Source organism: Lolium perenne, unplaced genomic scaffold (assembly GCF_019359855.2).
Source record: "Lolium perenne isolate Kyuss_39 unplaced genomic scaffold, Kyuss_2.0 unplaced26, whole genome shotgun sequence".
Lineage (NCBI taxonomy): Eukaryota > Viridiplantae > Streptophyta > Magnoliopsida > Poales > Poaceae > Lolium > Lolium perenne.
The window spans coordinates 754,982-770,044 of record NW_027248984.1 but is presented as its reverse complement, the minus strand read 5'-3'; the positions used below and the strand labels follow the sequence as shown (position 1 = coordinate 770,044).

The 15,063-nt window shown below is 47.0% G+C and overlaps 2 protein-coding genes across 2 annotated transcripts; one reads left to right on the top strand and one right to left on the bottom strand.

The window, feature by feature from the left end:
* Nucleotides 1-2,227: 2,227 nt before the first annotated feature.
* LOC139834310 (uncharacterized) lies at nt 2,228-3,062 on the top strand. Its single transcript, XM_071824782.1, has one exon. The coding sequence runs from the start codon at nt 2,328-2,330 to the stop codon at nt 3,060-3,062; it is 735 nt and encodes a 244-aa protein (XP_071680883.1). The 5' UTR covers nt 2,228-2,327.
* A 6,368-nt stretch (nt 3,063-9,430) lies between these two features.
* On the bottom strand, nt 9,431-14,612 carry LOC127334187 (uncharacterized). The gene is made up of 3 exons (XM_051360606.2): nt 14,087-14,612; nt 13,894-13,991; nt 9,431-9,860 (listed from the first exon to the last, which is right to left on the bottom strand). Exons 1-3 carry the CDS (start codon nt 14,451-14,453, stop codon nt 9,807-9,809), a joined length of 519 nt encoding a protein of 172 aa, XP_051216566.1. The 5' UTR covers nt 14,454-14,612; the 3' UTR covers nt 9,431-9,806.
* Nucleotides 14,613-15,063: the final 451 nt, after the last annotated feature.

The following is a 15,063-nucleotide window of genomic DNA, read 5'->3' as shown; positions in this document are numbered from 1 at the left end:
ACAGAGCACTTCCCAAAAACCTAATTCACCCTCTCCCGTACAGGATCACAAAGGCGAGTGGTTCCGGAGACCTGCTCTCCAGTTCGCCGGTGCACGTCGACGGGCGGGATGGAGTAGGCTACGATAGCGGCGCAAGTTGAGAGAGGTGGAAATCCTAACTCGTGTATTGGATGTGTTTCTGCGGTAGCCGGGCAAGAGATTATATAGGCTCAGGAAACCCTAGGCAACGTGGGCCATGGCCACATCGCACGAATGTTTTGAGTCGGTGCTCGAGGCTCAATCGACTCACCACGATCGCGACGTGCTTCGTGACGTGTCAAGTCGAGTCAATCGAGCGAGGAGGAGGAGGAGCGCACGTGTACCACTCATATTCTCACTCACTTACTAGTGGTGGAACAAACCACCTTATAAGGTGGTCTAACTTCCTCCTGAGTTTTCATGTGGGACTAAACTTCCCACCTCTTGGCACTCCCTAGTGAGCTTCCACCAACTTGGGCTCAAACTCACATGGGCTGCCACAATGTGGGCTTTGAGATTTATAGGGAAATCTGAAATCTAATGTGGGCCACTAAAAGTGGACCCAATATTACAACAGATGCCTCCAAGGAGGTGACGGTGCCCTCGGGCGTCGTCATTGTCAGCATCACGCAAGGATTTCTCCTGGCCCTGCCGTCGACGCCAATGCCATCGGGCACGCGCAGAAAGGAGTGTTCTTGGCCTCACCACCGATGAGAGACAAGCCAAGGACACGAACCAAGCAGGAGGCATCGACAACCGCCCCACCAACACAGAAAATGGGGGCAAGATGGTGGGGAGTGGGGACCCATCCCACCGTCGTCTGGTCGGCCGCTGGCACCACGACGGTGGCCAGCAACCGGCACTACATGCACCACCACGCTTGCCCCCTGTACACAAGCCCAGGCTCGCCCGGTCCTAGATGGGTAGAAGCGGCTTGGAGCTCGTAGCCACGACAGCAGGGGCACCTCCATGTCATCGTGACATGCTCGCTGATGGACCTCCGCAGCACCTCACCGCTGAAAACTACCGCCGACATGCGCCGTCACCAGGGAGGTAGCCACCGCCGCAGAAGGGAGAGGACTCCGTCGCCGCCCGGGATTCGCCCGGCGGGTCTTCCGATAGCAGCGAGGAGGAGGGGAGGACGAGATGGGGGCAGGAGAAGCAGCAGTGGGATTGTTGTCCGTGTCGCCTAGGGTTGGACGACGCTGGGGTGGGGGTCACCCGACCATCTCGCAAAGTCCTTTCAAGCTGTGAGAAACGTCTAGAACCAGACGACTCAAATTTAAGTTGATCAGCCAATGTGGTATGACGCTGACTAAGCAAGAACATGATACTCGGAAATACTTCGGCGCAGTTGAATTGGGGCAAAGATGATATCTGAACCATTGCATGGCACAGAGATGCCTATTCGTGGAGGTCTCCGCCGAGGAGCTAGGCAACGGCCCCGTGGTCTCCGGCGAGGGGATGGGTAGCGGCCCTGGCCATGCATGTTCTCCAGCGAGGAGCTGGGCAGCGGCCCCGTGGTCTCCGGCAAGGGGATAGGCAGCGGCCCCGGCCGTGTTCGCTGGCGAGGGATAGAGCAGCCTCCCCTGGTCAATGCTAGATTTTTATGATGTTTTGTTTTAGTGAGATTTTTTATATTTTAATATGGGCTGGCTTATTAATATTGCCACATCAGCCTTACATATAGGCCTCTTATGTCAGAATGGTTGTCAATTCGTGTTTAATACCAGTTTAGTGTTTTTTACGTAAATCTTGGTAAAATGTGATAGTTTATACTGCTCTAAAAACATAAAGTGATACCAAAGTTAATATTTAGCTAGTAATATGGTTTTTTTAGGCTAACAACTTGCTCCTTCCGGTCTAAAGTCTAAACCTCTCTCGGCTGGTTCGTATCGCGAGTTCGTGATTCTCCCGGGACATCAAACGGCGCCACCAGCCAAAGACCTGCAAACTGATCGCATGTGTTTGAGTTTGAGGCCACCAGATCTCCCGTCGCCTCATCCCGCTTGCTAGTGTGTGGAAAAAGAGTACGAGGGGAAATCCAACAGGAGACACGGTGGAGACACTGTGAGTCTGTGTATGATTAGAATAGGCTTCTCCGTGTCTTTGTATGATCCGGATTGGTGGCCCGATCGGAGTAGGATTTGAGGCCAAGCCGTTCGGGATTCAAGCATTGGACAGATAAATAGTCACACGTTCATTGATTTCGACAGAGAACAGCTTTCCCCCCCCTCTCTCTCTGTCTGTCGCTCTCTTGGAGATTAGCTTCTTCGACTCCAGCCTGAATCGGACGCAAAATCGGTGCCATGGTGATGGCGGTCGGCCAGTACCACCGCTACGCGAAGTTGAAGGTCAGCTACGGCGGGAAGATCGAGCGCTCCTCGCAAGGCGGCCAGCCGAAGTACAACGGCGGCCACAACAAGATCATGAAGGTCCCCCGGTCCATCTCGCTGCGGGAGTTCCATGACCGGCTGGCGGCGCTAGTGAATTGCGTCAAGGTAGACATCCAGTATGTCAGCCCCAGCGACACCCTGCACGCGCTCCGCGACGTCGAGACCGACGCCGACCTGCGGCAACTGCTAGACTGGGCGCTCCTCCGGGACCTGCAGATGAACCTGCGCGGCGCCAGGACGTCGAACGAGTTCGTCTCCCACGTCCGGGTGTTCGTGCTCCCCGTGGCCGCGGACGTCCGACCTCCGCTCCCTGAGTCGCTCTTTTCCTCCGCTCCGACGACCGAGACGACGCTGGCGCCTCCACCATCCTGTCTCAACAAGCGGAGCGCGTCAGCGCCCTCCCTGTTGGCGAATCCGGCGGATGACACGTCCAACCCGCCCTCTCCCTCTGTCTTCCAGCGGAGCGCATCCGCGTCCGCGTTAACACAGCCATCGACGGAGGACAATACGACGACATCAATCACGGCGACAGGTGTTCCAGTAGTGCCGGTCCTAATGTACCAGCCGGTGTTCCAAGTGTGCCAGGGAGTCGTCGTGTCATCCGGATATCTTGCGTGGTTCTCCTCTGCGCCGCTTAAAACATATTAGGAGGCTTATTTCTAGTTTAATTATTTTTAGGATTCTTTGTAATACTCATGGTGATTATTAATAAATCGGTAGATCTTACATATTTCAGCAATTAGTCACTATGTAATAAAGAGTCTCAAGTATTATTGATGTTATCGAACTTACGTGGGTACTTCAGATTTTTCATGCATACTGCTACTACTGATTAGATACTCTTAATTTTTGCTTCCCTTTTTCTTTATTTTACATACTCTCAGACATAGCAAGTATGGTGTTTATTTTTATAGAAAACAGAGATTTAAATAAAAAAAACACTATCGAGCATAGCAACAACTTCATACGGACTAACCCGAAAATAGCCGCCAATAACACAATAACAACACAAAAGAAAACCATGTCATTCGCTAGAAAACAAAGCCACGTCTCAACCGCCCCTAGACACTTCTGAAGAACAATAACTTTAAAAAAAAAACTGTCCTTATCGAACCAGCAGGGCCGGTCCTATGATCTCCCTGGGGTGAAACTAAAACCCAGGGCCCTTAATACATGCACCATAATAATAGTAATTAAATGTATTCCCTCTCTCTCAAAGAAATGTTATTCTATAACATTTAAAGTCGATCCAAAAACGTTATCGACATAAAAAACTTATGTATATTGCGTAAAAAATGGTTAAACGCATGTTAGAGTCGTGGGGTGGCTATGGTTGGTGGGTGTAATAAGGTCTTCTCAGCTAGGCATCTCATTCCCTAAAAAAAACTAGGCACCTATGTAACGGTCGAAGGACGCCATAGACAGCACACACGAAATGAAGACTTTGATTTCCACTAGCCATGGCATCACATTTTTCTTCTTGAACCGAATTGTTGTATGAACAAAATTTCTATTCTTGTTGTAGAGAACGGACCTTGTCGTCACGTCGGACTGTCATTTGTTGTTGCCATATGATGGGCACTCAATCGTCCAACTTCACTCGTGCCCTCTCAGATCCGGCTTACTCTATCGTGGCGCAATTACCACGCTAGTGCGGTTCAATTTTTTTTAGAAGAAACACAAACAATCAATTAAACTTGAGCAACATAATCGCCGAACATGGCCTTGGCCATGATTATATAGCAATTAAAGAGAAAAACCGGTTAGAACAATCCGTGCCATGAATTGATAATGCGTCAATTGTTTGTATTTTCGTCGGAACCATGGTATATCCCTGGCCGCACCCCCAATCTCGTGGCTAACCAATGAGGTACGCTTTATTTTTGGCGCGTGCTGACCGTCGTGCGGGATACATCAGTTGTTGTTCCGTCCGTTAGATCACGATTGTGCGCTTAACAATTAATCCATCTTCATTCACGTGCTCTGTTAGCTTTACTACCCATGCGTTGTGTCGGGTCACTTTTCCTTGTTTGGTTGCATGAGCCATGTCACTTTCCCTGCACGGTGGAGGATGTACTGCATTCTGGATATCTAAGTAGAGCCCACCATGTGCAGCTGTTGGGTTTTAGAAGAGAAGTGACCCAACAAAACGTTAACCCGTGCACAACAATATTCAACAATAGTTCCAACAAAAAACAACGGTTTGGGCATTGATAATTATCTGTACCAAAAAACATAATCACCGATATATTTACAACAATAACTAATAACAAAACCAACATAATTATTGATTGCTTACAACAATGACTAAACCATGATTTTTTAACAAAAGAAGAATTTTGGCACTACAAAAACTCCAAGCCAAAAGTAAATTTACAACAAAAATCACCAATATAATTACAATAATAATTAACAACAGAACCAATAAGAAAATAAGGTGATTACAACAATAGTTGACAATGATTTAACAAAAGATAATAATTCCAATACTAGAAAAATCACATGCCAAAAATATATTTACAATAATTCACCAATATATGTACAACAATAATTTACTTACAAAACAACATTTTTTTGGGTATTTACAATAATAGCCAACAACATTAACAACTTTCCGTGCTAATGTTTTCACAACAAATCGGGCAGTGATTTACAAAAATATTCCATAACTATCTCAACTAACTCAATTAACCAATCCAGCGTCAACAAAACTATTGTGTGAAATCTATTTGTAAATAGATTCCTAAGTTGTTTTTAAACAAATTTCATGGCAGAAAATCTCTTCCATCGCAACCCTATACTCTCTGATTCGGCACGACGACCACGAATTCGGCTTGTGGGAGTGCCGACAGCACTAGATCTAGTGACCTCGGCCCCATTTCCACTGGCCACTCGTGTATTTGCAGCGAAAGACATACTAGACACCGGCTTGTAAAATATAATAATAGATAATATCTAATTAAAATTTTCCACTAAAATTCTAATTTATCTTCGATATTTTTATATCACCGCAATAAAATAAAATGGTCAATAGTTAGCTAGTGTCACGCTATTATTTGAGTCATAGTCTCACTTCACATTTCTTTTGCAGCCGCTAGTAGCACACTAGCTAGCCATGGAGTACAGTTCTAGTTCTAGCAGTACACGAGTTGCAAAAGAGCAGAAGCAGGCCCTGGTGAGCGCTCATCCCCCCCCCCCCCCCCCCTTCCCCCTCTCTCGTCTACAGTTCCTGAGAGCCATCTCGTTGGTGCCAGGCCGATCTGAAGCCCATCTCGCCGGCGCCGTCGGTGGAGATGGGTGGAGGAGAGGCACCGGGTAGTTAGATTAGCTAGGGTTTGCGGCTGTTTGCCGGTAGGGGTTTCTATGCCCAGTAGTGGAGGCGAAGGTCGAGATCTGGCCGCCTGGATCTTGGCCGATCAAAGGCCCTTCCTCCTTCTTCTTCTCCTCCGGTGGTCGGAGGGGAGAGGGAAGGAAAGGGCTGGCGCTTCCTTCAATAATCAAGAGGCGGAGCACCAACTGAAGAAGTGCGGAAGCGGCGGGCGGAGTCCTTTCCTGGCCGGCCTCGGCGGCGAGGGGGAAAGTATATGCCCGCTGGTATCAAGCGACGTCGACAAGCTCCTGGCCGGCCGTGGAGGCGAGGAGGAGCCCATACAAGACGGCGCCATGTCTTCTGCACCATCCAGGAGGTCTTACCTGTACTGGATCCGACTGATGATGGCCGGCTATCGGCTCGATTTCTCCCTGACCTGCCGTGGTGGCGAGGAAGGAGAAGAGGCCAACTCGTCGTCTAGCGCCTATCGGAGCCAGTCGCTGCCCAAGTGGTTCTATCGTTCGGCTGCTACAACTGTGCTTCACAAGCGACGATGTCTGGCGCCGCCGCTATTCGTGGCTTCTCACGCCACCTGCAACTCTGGTGCTGAGCTCACCATGAGTTCTTCTTCTGCTTCGCCTGGTCGACGCTGCTGCGCGCCAGAGCTCTTGCGGAAGTTCTTCTCCGATCTCAGCTCGGGGCTCACAGTTGACACCACCCCAAGTGGCATGTTCCCCGGCGGTGGCGTCGACTCTCGAGCAGCGAGATCTCCTGACTGCGGTGGAGAAGATCAAGGACCTGATTGCGTTTCCATTCTCAGTCCTAGGGTCTGTTCTGTAAAAGTCACGGCCTTATCTGTTATTCTCCAATTTGTTAGGGACCTCGATGTAAGTTGTAACCCACTGGGACCTTCGGGTCCTCCCTTGTTCAAAAAAAAAAAAAAGAGCAGAAGCAACAGTGGCCCAACCCACGTGTGAAGAGCAAGTTGCAGGGGAGGAGAGAGAGCGGTGAGCACGCTAGTTAGTTGCCGCTGGAAAAGAAGACCTTGCTCAGCTGGGACCACATGAAATGAACCGTGCGCGAGTGAATTCGGGAGCGACCGATCCAGCGACGGCGTTTTTCTTTACTTTTTTAGGGTTCGCTAAAATGAAGCTAAGCAATTTGAGAAAAAGGCCTAGCTCAAAAGAAATTGAGAAAGGACCAGAGAAAAAGAACGCCTTAAAAAGCAAAGTAAAAAAGCGGGCTGGGCCGGCTGGCCCTGCGACGAAGCAGCCGGCGGTGTGCCATGGTGCAGCGGCGGACCGGTGCTGCCGGTCAACCTACGAGGGCGTCACGTGGCGTTTTTGTCAGCGTACAGGTTTTGCAGTCTTATCCGTGTTCTCCAAAGTGTCTCCAAAAAAGGCTAAATCGAGCGTTTAAGGGATGTTTTCTCGTGTCGTATTTGGAGGATGTCGCTCCCCAGTTGGGTTCTCCAGACGTGGCCCCAAACTTTTTTTAATATTGAAAAAAAAAATCATTTTTATTTTAATAGAGAGAAGGAACATTGTACAAACTAATACATAATTAGGAACGTAATTTATAGTTTGGAACATGGTTTTCACAAACTAATACATAGTTAAAACATTGGAAAATGAAGAAACCTAACTAGTGTTGGCATCGTAGATTCCGTATGATCGCTGCCAAGAAATAACACTCCCAGGCACTCTCAGTCACCCAAACTGGAAAATCCAGCTGGTAATTATAGCCCTGTTGGTCCTTTCAGGAAGAACATCCAGAAATCTCCGTGCCTATTTTCGCTGCGAAGAAATAACACTCGGCGTGTTCAATCGTCCTCCTTATTGTCGTCGCCGTGGTAGTGCCAGCGGCAGCGCGTGTCATCGAACACCTTGACGCTCATATCTGCGTCGCCTAGGTTGGAGAATGTGAGCACGCAGCCGGCTTGGAGGTCGTGGTAGCGCGCGAACTTCTCCCAGCCGTTGTGGAGGTACATCTTGCCGCGCCCGTTGAAGAGCACGTCCACCGGCCACCGGCAGCAGTCGCAGCCAGCCTCCCGCAGATGCAGCGGGGCTGGCTCGTTGCTAGCGATGAACTCGGCGAACTTGTCCGACAGCCTCTGGATGTCGAGTGGGTCGCCCTTGAGGACGACGACAAACTCGAACATCAGTTGGTGCTCTTCCTGCAGGCCCGACGATGAAGACGACGATGTCGCAGGCAACGACGACCGTGCAGCTCTGCAGCGGCCACGACCACGACCGCGACCTCGGCCTCGGTCTCTGCCTCTACCAGTCATGGCGTCGACTCTTGAGATGGTGGCGGCTAGGGTTGGGAAGAGAGGCGCTAGGGTTTGTGTGTGAGGAACGATGCGAGAGCACCCCTTTTTATAGGTCGGAGGGAGGTGAGGAGCGGTGGCGCTCATTAACGCCGGCACGGAGAGCTAGGCGCAACGAGACGCTTTGCTACGCCTCTGCGGAAACTGCACCGTCGATGCGTGTCAATAACTTCTGTCGCGAGGTAGGAGACGGTTATGTCAAACTTAAATGTGTCGCTGACATGTCGGGCCCGCATCTCCTTGCCTCGCATTTCGTTATGGCTGACGTGCCCGGAGCATCCCCTGTGGACTGGGGACGGGCTCGGGGCGCCGGACACCGTATTGGACTGCGCCAGACGGAAGGAGGCTTTGAGGCGCGCGGCTTGGAACGAAATTTTGTCCGACGCACCTAAAATCCTTTGGAAGCCACTTTGGGTACCTGGAGATGCTCTTATACATGCACAACCCTTTATATTGTAGACGTATTCCATCTCTTATACAGTCTGTATATATGGAAGGAGTAAGAGCATCACTAGTAGTACCCCTAAACCCTCAAATCCTTAAAAAATAACCGCTATTTTATAGTTTTCGACCGAAAAACGACGTAGACTAGAACCCTTTAACCCTCGAACCCTCAATTTTTTTAAGTACCGGACCCCTATTCCTCCTCCCAACCTGTACATGTGAGGGTTGGAGAGGCCCAACCCCTTCAACCTCTATTCCCCCACACGCGCGCGCGGGGGGGAATTTTCAGCCCCGCCCGACGGCTCCAAACCCTAGCCACCGGCAGACGCCACCTCGCCCCGCCACTACCGGCCATCTCATCGGTGCCGCCTCCGCCACATAACATCATGCACATTTGAACTACTTCAATTAACAGTTTGATGGTTGCGGCAAAGAGTAGAACCCTCGAATCCTTAAAAGTTTGAGGGTTCTAGTCTTTGCCCCTGTTTTTCACCCCTCAAAAGTGACAAAAAATGCCAATTCTCAACCCTTAAAATGCTTTAAAGATTTAAGGGTACTAGTAGTGATGCTCTAACAGTCTGTATATGGAAGGAGTACAACGTCCACAGGTGTGATTGCACGGTCTTCTATTGTGTGGGATCCTGCCACAGATCGTTCTTTGGGAGCTGCGACACTGTTCCGGTGAATAGGTCAGTTTGCACCTAGAACTTTGACGATAGACTGCATAGTTACAGCTTGGGCTACTGTAGGCCGCGTAGTCAAGATACATACCAATCGTAGTGTCCAAAAGTCACTTAAGACACAAATAATCTGGCCCCGAATACATATACAGATAGTTTTTTTTTTAGAAAGACATATACAGATAGTTGAATAAACAGGAAGTCTTAATCTATTTCATATACAAACTGTGAACAGGTGAATAGAACGCAAATGTGGAGAAACAACTACTATGCATATATATTCAGTAATGATGCAGATAACTTGACTTTTGTCGAAAACCAAAACGGATCGGTACTTTATAAAGCTGCCACCCCATGAATTGGCAAGCCAACATTCTAACCATACCATTGCAAATATGCAATGTGTTTACATACAGACAAAAGGAGATAATAGGAGTACACTTTAGAATCTGACAAACTGCTTAGCCTCGTTAATTCAACCGCATTAATACCTTCGCACGAACAGATTTGAGTCATGCTAGTTGCAGCAAAAGGGGGGCATCATCCATCTTCACGTCTCATGCACTTCAGAATCCAACTTTACACATAATACCAGCTTGGTTACGAATGAAACCTGTAAATAAATTTCACTAGACTTTCTGCATCTTATCACTAGGCTTGCCAGCTTTGCCCAAATCCATCTCCTGTCGGATAATCAGAGGGGGGACGTTAATTAACTATGGAGGATACTGAGGGAAATGTTAATTAACTAGATAGCATAATTATCATAATATAGTTTAAATTCAATTTAGATAACGATTGATTAGGTTAATCATCTCTAGAGGTGAATATTATGAACACGAAAGAATACATCTTTATACAGAAACAAATAACCTCATAAACATTTTACTCATGGTACACCATACGCACAATCATTAGGGCTCCTTTGATTTAAAGGATAGGAAAAGCATAGGAATAGGAAAGGTATAGAATTGGAATAGCATGTCTAATTGAATCCTATATGAAGATGAAGTTTGTTTGATAGTAGCAAAGGAATTTTTCCATGAGGTATGAGCTAATGTTTTTTTCCTATAGGAATTACACTACAAGATTCCTATAGGATTTTTTCCTATAGGATATGTTCCTATGAATCAAACAACATGTATAGGAAATTTTCCCATAGGAATCAAATCCTACACAATTCCTATGAAAATCCTTTGAATCAAAGGAGCCCTTAGCAGGTTATAGAAGCATTGGTTGTAGGCAATCACTCAAGGTAGAAACTAGAGAGGCAGCTACAAAATTAAGACAGTCAAAGTGCAAATGTAGAGCATGCCATTTCAATTTACCTATGTCTAAGCAAATATTGAAATAGTTTCCAGATAGATACTATCATCATCTTATAATAGAAAACTGTATATTCAGAGATATCTTTCTATATAAATTAGATATCTTTCTATATAAATTTAATGCCCCAATTCCTACTTAGACAACAGAGTAAACACTCAAGTTCAGAAACAAATTCAGACTGTAGACATACTTCAATCAGAATTCTGGTAATATCATATTGTTTCCCTTTTATCACCATAACATTTTTACTTGGACTAGTGTGGCAACTGACAACATCCAAGAACAACACCAAAAATATGTAACTGCATTTTCGCATTTCTTTTTTGATCTCATGACTTCCATGCAACCGGAAAACGAACGAGATCCGATAGATAGGCGTATGGCTTGACCATCAAGTCGGATGTTTCCGTGAGCAGTAAGCAGTGGATTTCCCCTTTTTCTTGTTTGTGGGCTTTTGGCATGCTAATTCCTTTCAACAAGGCGGCCTTCTTTGTTCAGTGGATACAATCAAGGTGGTTTTTGTTTACCAGTGCATAGGTGACATAAGTTCCTATTTCAGAGTCTTTCCTGTCCGTGTGAACATATTTTCTCAATGTATTATAGATTTATAGAGGGCCTCTTTGCAAGTATTAGGCCCTTTAATAGTCAAAAAAAAAGTATAAGGCCCTCTCAACTCAGCATACATCTCGAAATCTACGCAACTGAACAACACATCCAGTCCAGAAATGAGTCCAAGATCCCTCTTATGCTGGATCCATGCATGAAAGCCTACGTGCCTGCAAGTCTTGTCCTTTTAGGTTAGGTGGATTGGATCTTCATCACTCTACAAAAGCCATCCTTTCCGCTCCACTAGGGGTGGACATAAAGGCTAAAGCTCAAGGCTCGGCTCGAGCTCGACAAGGCTTGGCTCGGGCTCAACTCGGCTAGTAGGTCGGACAAGCCAAGCCTAAATCTTTCGATCAAGGCTCGAGGCTCGACAAGCCCGGTCGATGAAGCTCGCAAGCCGGCTCGAAGGCTCGATACATAATTGAAAATGCCATGACCTTTGCTAGAAGTTGTAGCAATTCACAATTTTAATCAACAATTAACTATCCTATATTACATGAGAAATGCCTAAATGCACGTGAATATACTTACATAATAGTATGTATCAATCAGTTCATCAGACTACTTGCATCTGACCGCGATGGTCGGTGTTGATCCTACACTTTCCATCTAAAAGAGTAGCACTGATAATTTAACCCTGAGATTCCATATGCTGTTGCTGAAGCAAAACCTAGTTGAGCTTATTTAATTAGACATCACGATGCAGTACTAACTACTAAAACAGCAATATGGTGCTAAAGCAAGACTTGCCATTGAGCGCGATGGTGCAGCGCATGAGGCGCTTCCAGCATGGGCACCGCGCAACTCCGCAGGTACGAGCTCCTTCTCTATGAGCAGGGAACCCTCGGCGCCAGCGTACGACGAGCAACTGTCGGAGCTCGGGAGGAGGACAGTAGCACACGCATGGGCGGTGGAGTTGGGGCGAGGCAGCCTCCGTCATCGTACAGGAGAAGGACAACTGGCGGAGGGGCTCGGGTCTGGTAGGTGACGGACTGGTGGTGGGCGGAGTGGAGGCGGTCGATTTGCTCAAGAGAAGGGAGAGGTCAACGCATATGGCCTAGGCTCTGGTGGCCGGCTCACGAGCCGTTCGAGCCGAGCCACGAGCCCACTGAGCCAAGCCTCGAGCCCGATTTCTAGAAAAGATTTAGCACCAAGCCGAGCCACGAGCCGGCTCAGATCGGCTCGATTCCACCCCTACGCTCCACAATGGAGATCAAGAATGTACAAGGTAGGTTAATCAACAACATACCAGCAAACCCCTGGCTACCCATTACCCCGCAAAAGCTAGACCAAAGAGTCCGCAGAACATTACGATCAAATCTTTTGCATGCTTCAAACTGATCACAATAACACAGCACCTTGATACAAAACTAATACATGGATGCTGTCAATAAATGGTTCTCCACAGGTTTATAAACAAAAATGGCATGAATCTATGTTTGTAAGAACCTTTAATGGGTAGTGTAACATGTACAGCCATAAACCATGACAGACATTTTACACTGACTTTACAATTACACAGAAGTTCACATAGACCTATATACGCCCGCCTAATTCATCCTATCCAATATTTACCACGAATTTGTGCATAGTATAGCATCATTCTAAATAACCAAAGGTACATTTTCAATGCAAGAATCAACAATTTTTGGAAACAATCTGATATATATGTGCCAACTTGTGAGAATGCTTTCCGCAATGTAGCCAATCACATGAAGAGAGCAAGCTAAGAGCATCTTTGTGCAAACTATAAGAACGAAGATAATAACACCATAACTAAATCTTACTACTATTTTACTACACCGACTCATGACTTTCCATATTAATTCAACTTTATGACCTAATCCCCATCTACAAGTGGTAAATAGAACTAAGCGAAGACAAAAAAAAATGGTGTATTACTTGAAAGCTGTCAAGTTTCAAAGTGGATGTGATAAATTCCAAAAGAACGAGAAGTACACATACTGAGGAAATAAAAGTTATATAATTCTAACAAGACAATCGATCTAGAAAAAGATCTAAAGCAGTTTCCACAGCACATGAGGCTTTGTGTATCGAACTTGTACTTTTAGTATACATCATTTCAACATTCCCCAGCATGATGGGTGACATATAGATCATTTTCAAGCAAAAACATATCGTATGATATAATCACATTTGAAACATCAAGCCACAAGTCAAAACTAAGAAATCCAATTGCAACCAACACACACTTGCAGCTCTGACCATGAATTACTTAATCAAGCCCAAACATGGTGGACCACAAAGATAAAGTTTTTAGAAAATGTACAAAGAAAAAGATGCCGTAGAAATGTCCACAAAAACACTAAAACAGAAAGCAAAGACAACTGAAATGACAAGCAAGTGATCTAACCAAAAAAAGCGAGACGCCCCAAAGCACAGCCACCATCCACACGCTTTGCATATATTCCCTAAAACAGCTTTGGGCCAGAACACCACCAAACAGACTACTATACGTCACCTACCAATATCTTCTAAACCTTATATGGCACTAAACTAAACTCATAAGATTATAAACGGTGACAGCTACAGGTCTGCCACCAAGAATTAGCTTCACATAATAAGCTACAGTGTTCGAGTCCCCCACATCTAGTTCGACCACCACCACCGACGCAGGGCAAATATGGATCTTCAGTCAGTTAACCCCAAATCACCACAATCGGTCTTCCAATCAAAGCCCCGGATAAGGATCAGACAACCAGTTGAGCGTAACAGCACCAGAGAAACATAAATCTTAGACTAGAAAGAAACGGCAAGAACCTTTCCGGTGGTCTCGTAATAGTCGTTGAGCGCCCACTGGTACTTGGATTGATCCAGCCCGAACCAGTTCGAAATGTACCCATCCAAGCTTGCGTGCGCTGCACAGAGAGAGGGAAAAGAAAACTCACGGATCAAAACAACAAATCAAAAGAATCTCCAAATCGGGCGCACCAAAATCGAGGTCGGGTCTCACCTTCTTGCACGCGCAAAACCGCGTCCCAGAAAAACGCTAACGCCGATCCATCCGGCTTAGCCTCTGCCTTCTCGAACTGTGGCGGCGGCACCTGCACCGGCGGGGGCTGGAAGAGCTTGGCGGCCGGCAGTGGCGGCGAGACCGTCTTGGCTGGTGGAGGCGGCGAGACCGTCCTCACCGTCGCCGGCGGCGGGGACGCGGGCGAAGCCAGCGAGCGGGGAGTAGTATTGGGGGTGGAGAACTCAGATCCCGGCGATTGGGGCGAACGAGAGCGTGGGGTATCCACCGGGGACCGCGCGGCCGGAGGCGTGATGAAGACAGTGAGGTTACCCGCCTTGCCGATTACGGGCGGCGGTGTGGATGCCATCGTCGGAGAGAGGGGAAGCGGAGGTGGGGGGCAGCGTTGGAGCTAGGGTTTCTGGAGTGAAGCGAGAGCTCGTGGGAGAGTGAGCCAACTGCGAGACGCCATAGCCGGGTTCGAGGTAAAGAGGAAAGTGTTTTTTGGCAACACCCTTTTCTGATTTTTTTTCTCTCTCTCTCTCTTTCATTTTGATCCGAAGTAAAAGGGAAAAAAGTGTTTTTCGGCTACACTGGATAGATCTTGTACATTGTATATTGTGGAGAAGAGATAAGTTGACTTTAAGTTTAACCTGAAATCTTACCAGCGGGCGCATGCTGGATGGATATCCCGGGCATAGGCACTAGAGGACAGCTATTTACGTCCAGCTGTCAATAAAATGGTAGGCTAGCTGATATCATCTGATATTTTTTAAAAAACTGTAACTTTTAAACCGTGTGCCGAAATTACAATTCGTTTTCACTACTAAAATCTCTATGACGAGAGCTTCGAAACTAGACCACATTTTCATATATTTCGACGAATTTTTTTAACAAACAACTTTGATGCGCGACAGAGCAACTTTATCCTGCAGCAAAACAACTTTGGTGTGCGATAAAGCAACTTTGATGTGCAACGA

What these genes read in the sequence shown, in the direction of transcription:
- LOC139834310 (XM_071824782.1), top strand. Translation starts at nt 2,328, where the DNA reads ATGGTGATGGCGGTCGGCCAGTACCACCGCTACGCGAAGTTGAAGGTC.
- LOC127334187 (XM_051360606.2), bottom strand. Translation starts at nt 14,453, where the DNA reads ATGGCATCCACACCGCCGCCCGTAATCGGCAAGGCGGGTAACCTCACT. An exon ending in GGTTTTGCGCGTGCAAGAAG is followed by an intron (nt 13,992 to 14,086) that starts GTGAGACCCGAC and finishes CTCTCTGTGCAG; the next exon opens with CGCACGCAAGCTTGGATGGG. An exon ending in ATTACGAGACCACCGGAAAG is followed by an intron (nt 9,861 to 13,893) that starts GTTCTTGCCGTT and finishes ATTATCCGACAG; the next exon opens with GAGATGGATTTGGGCAAAGC.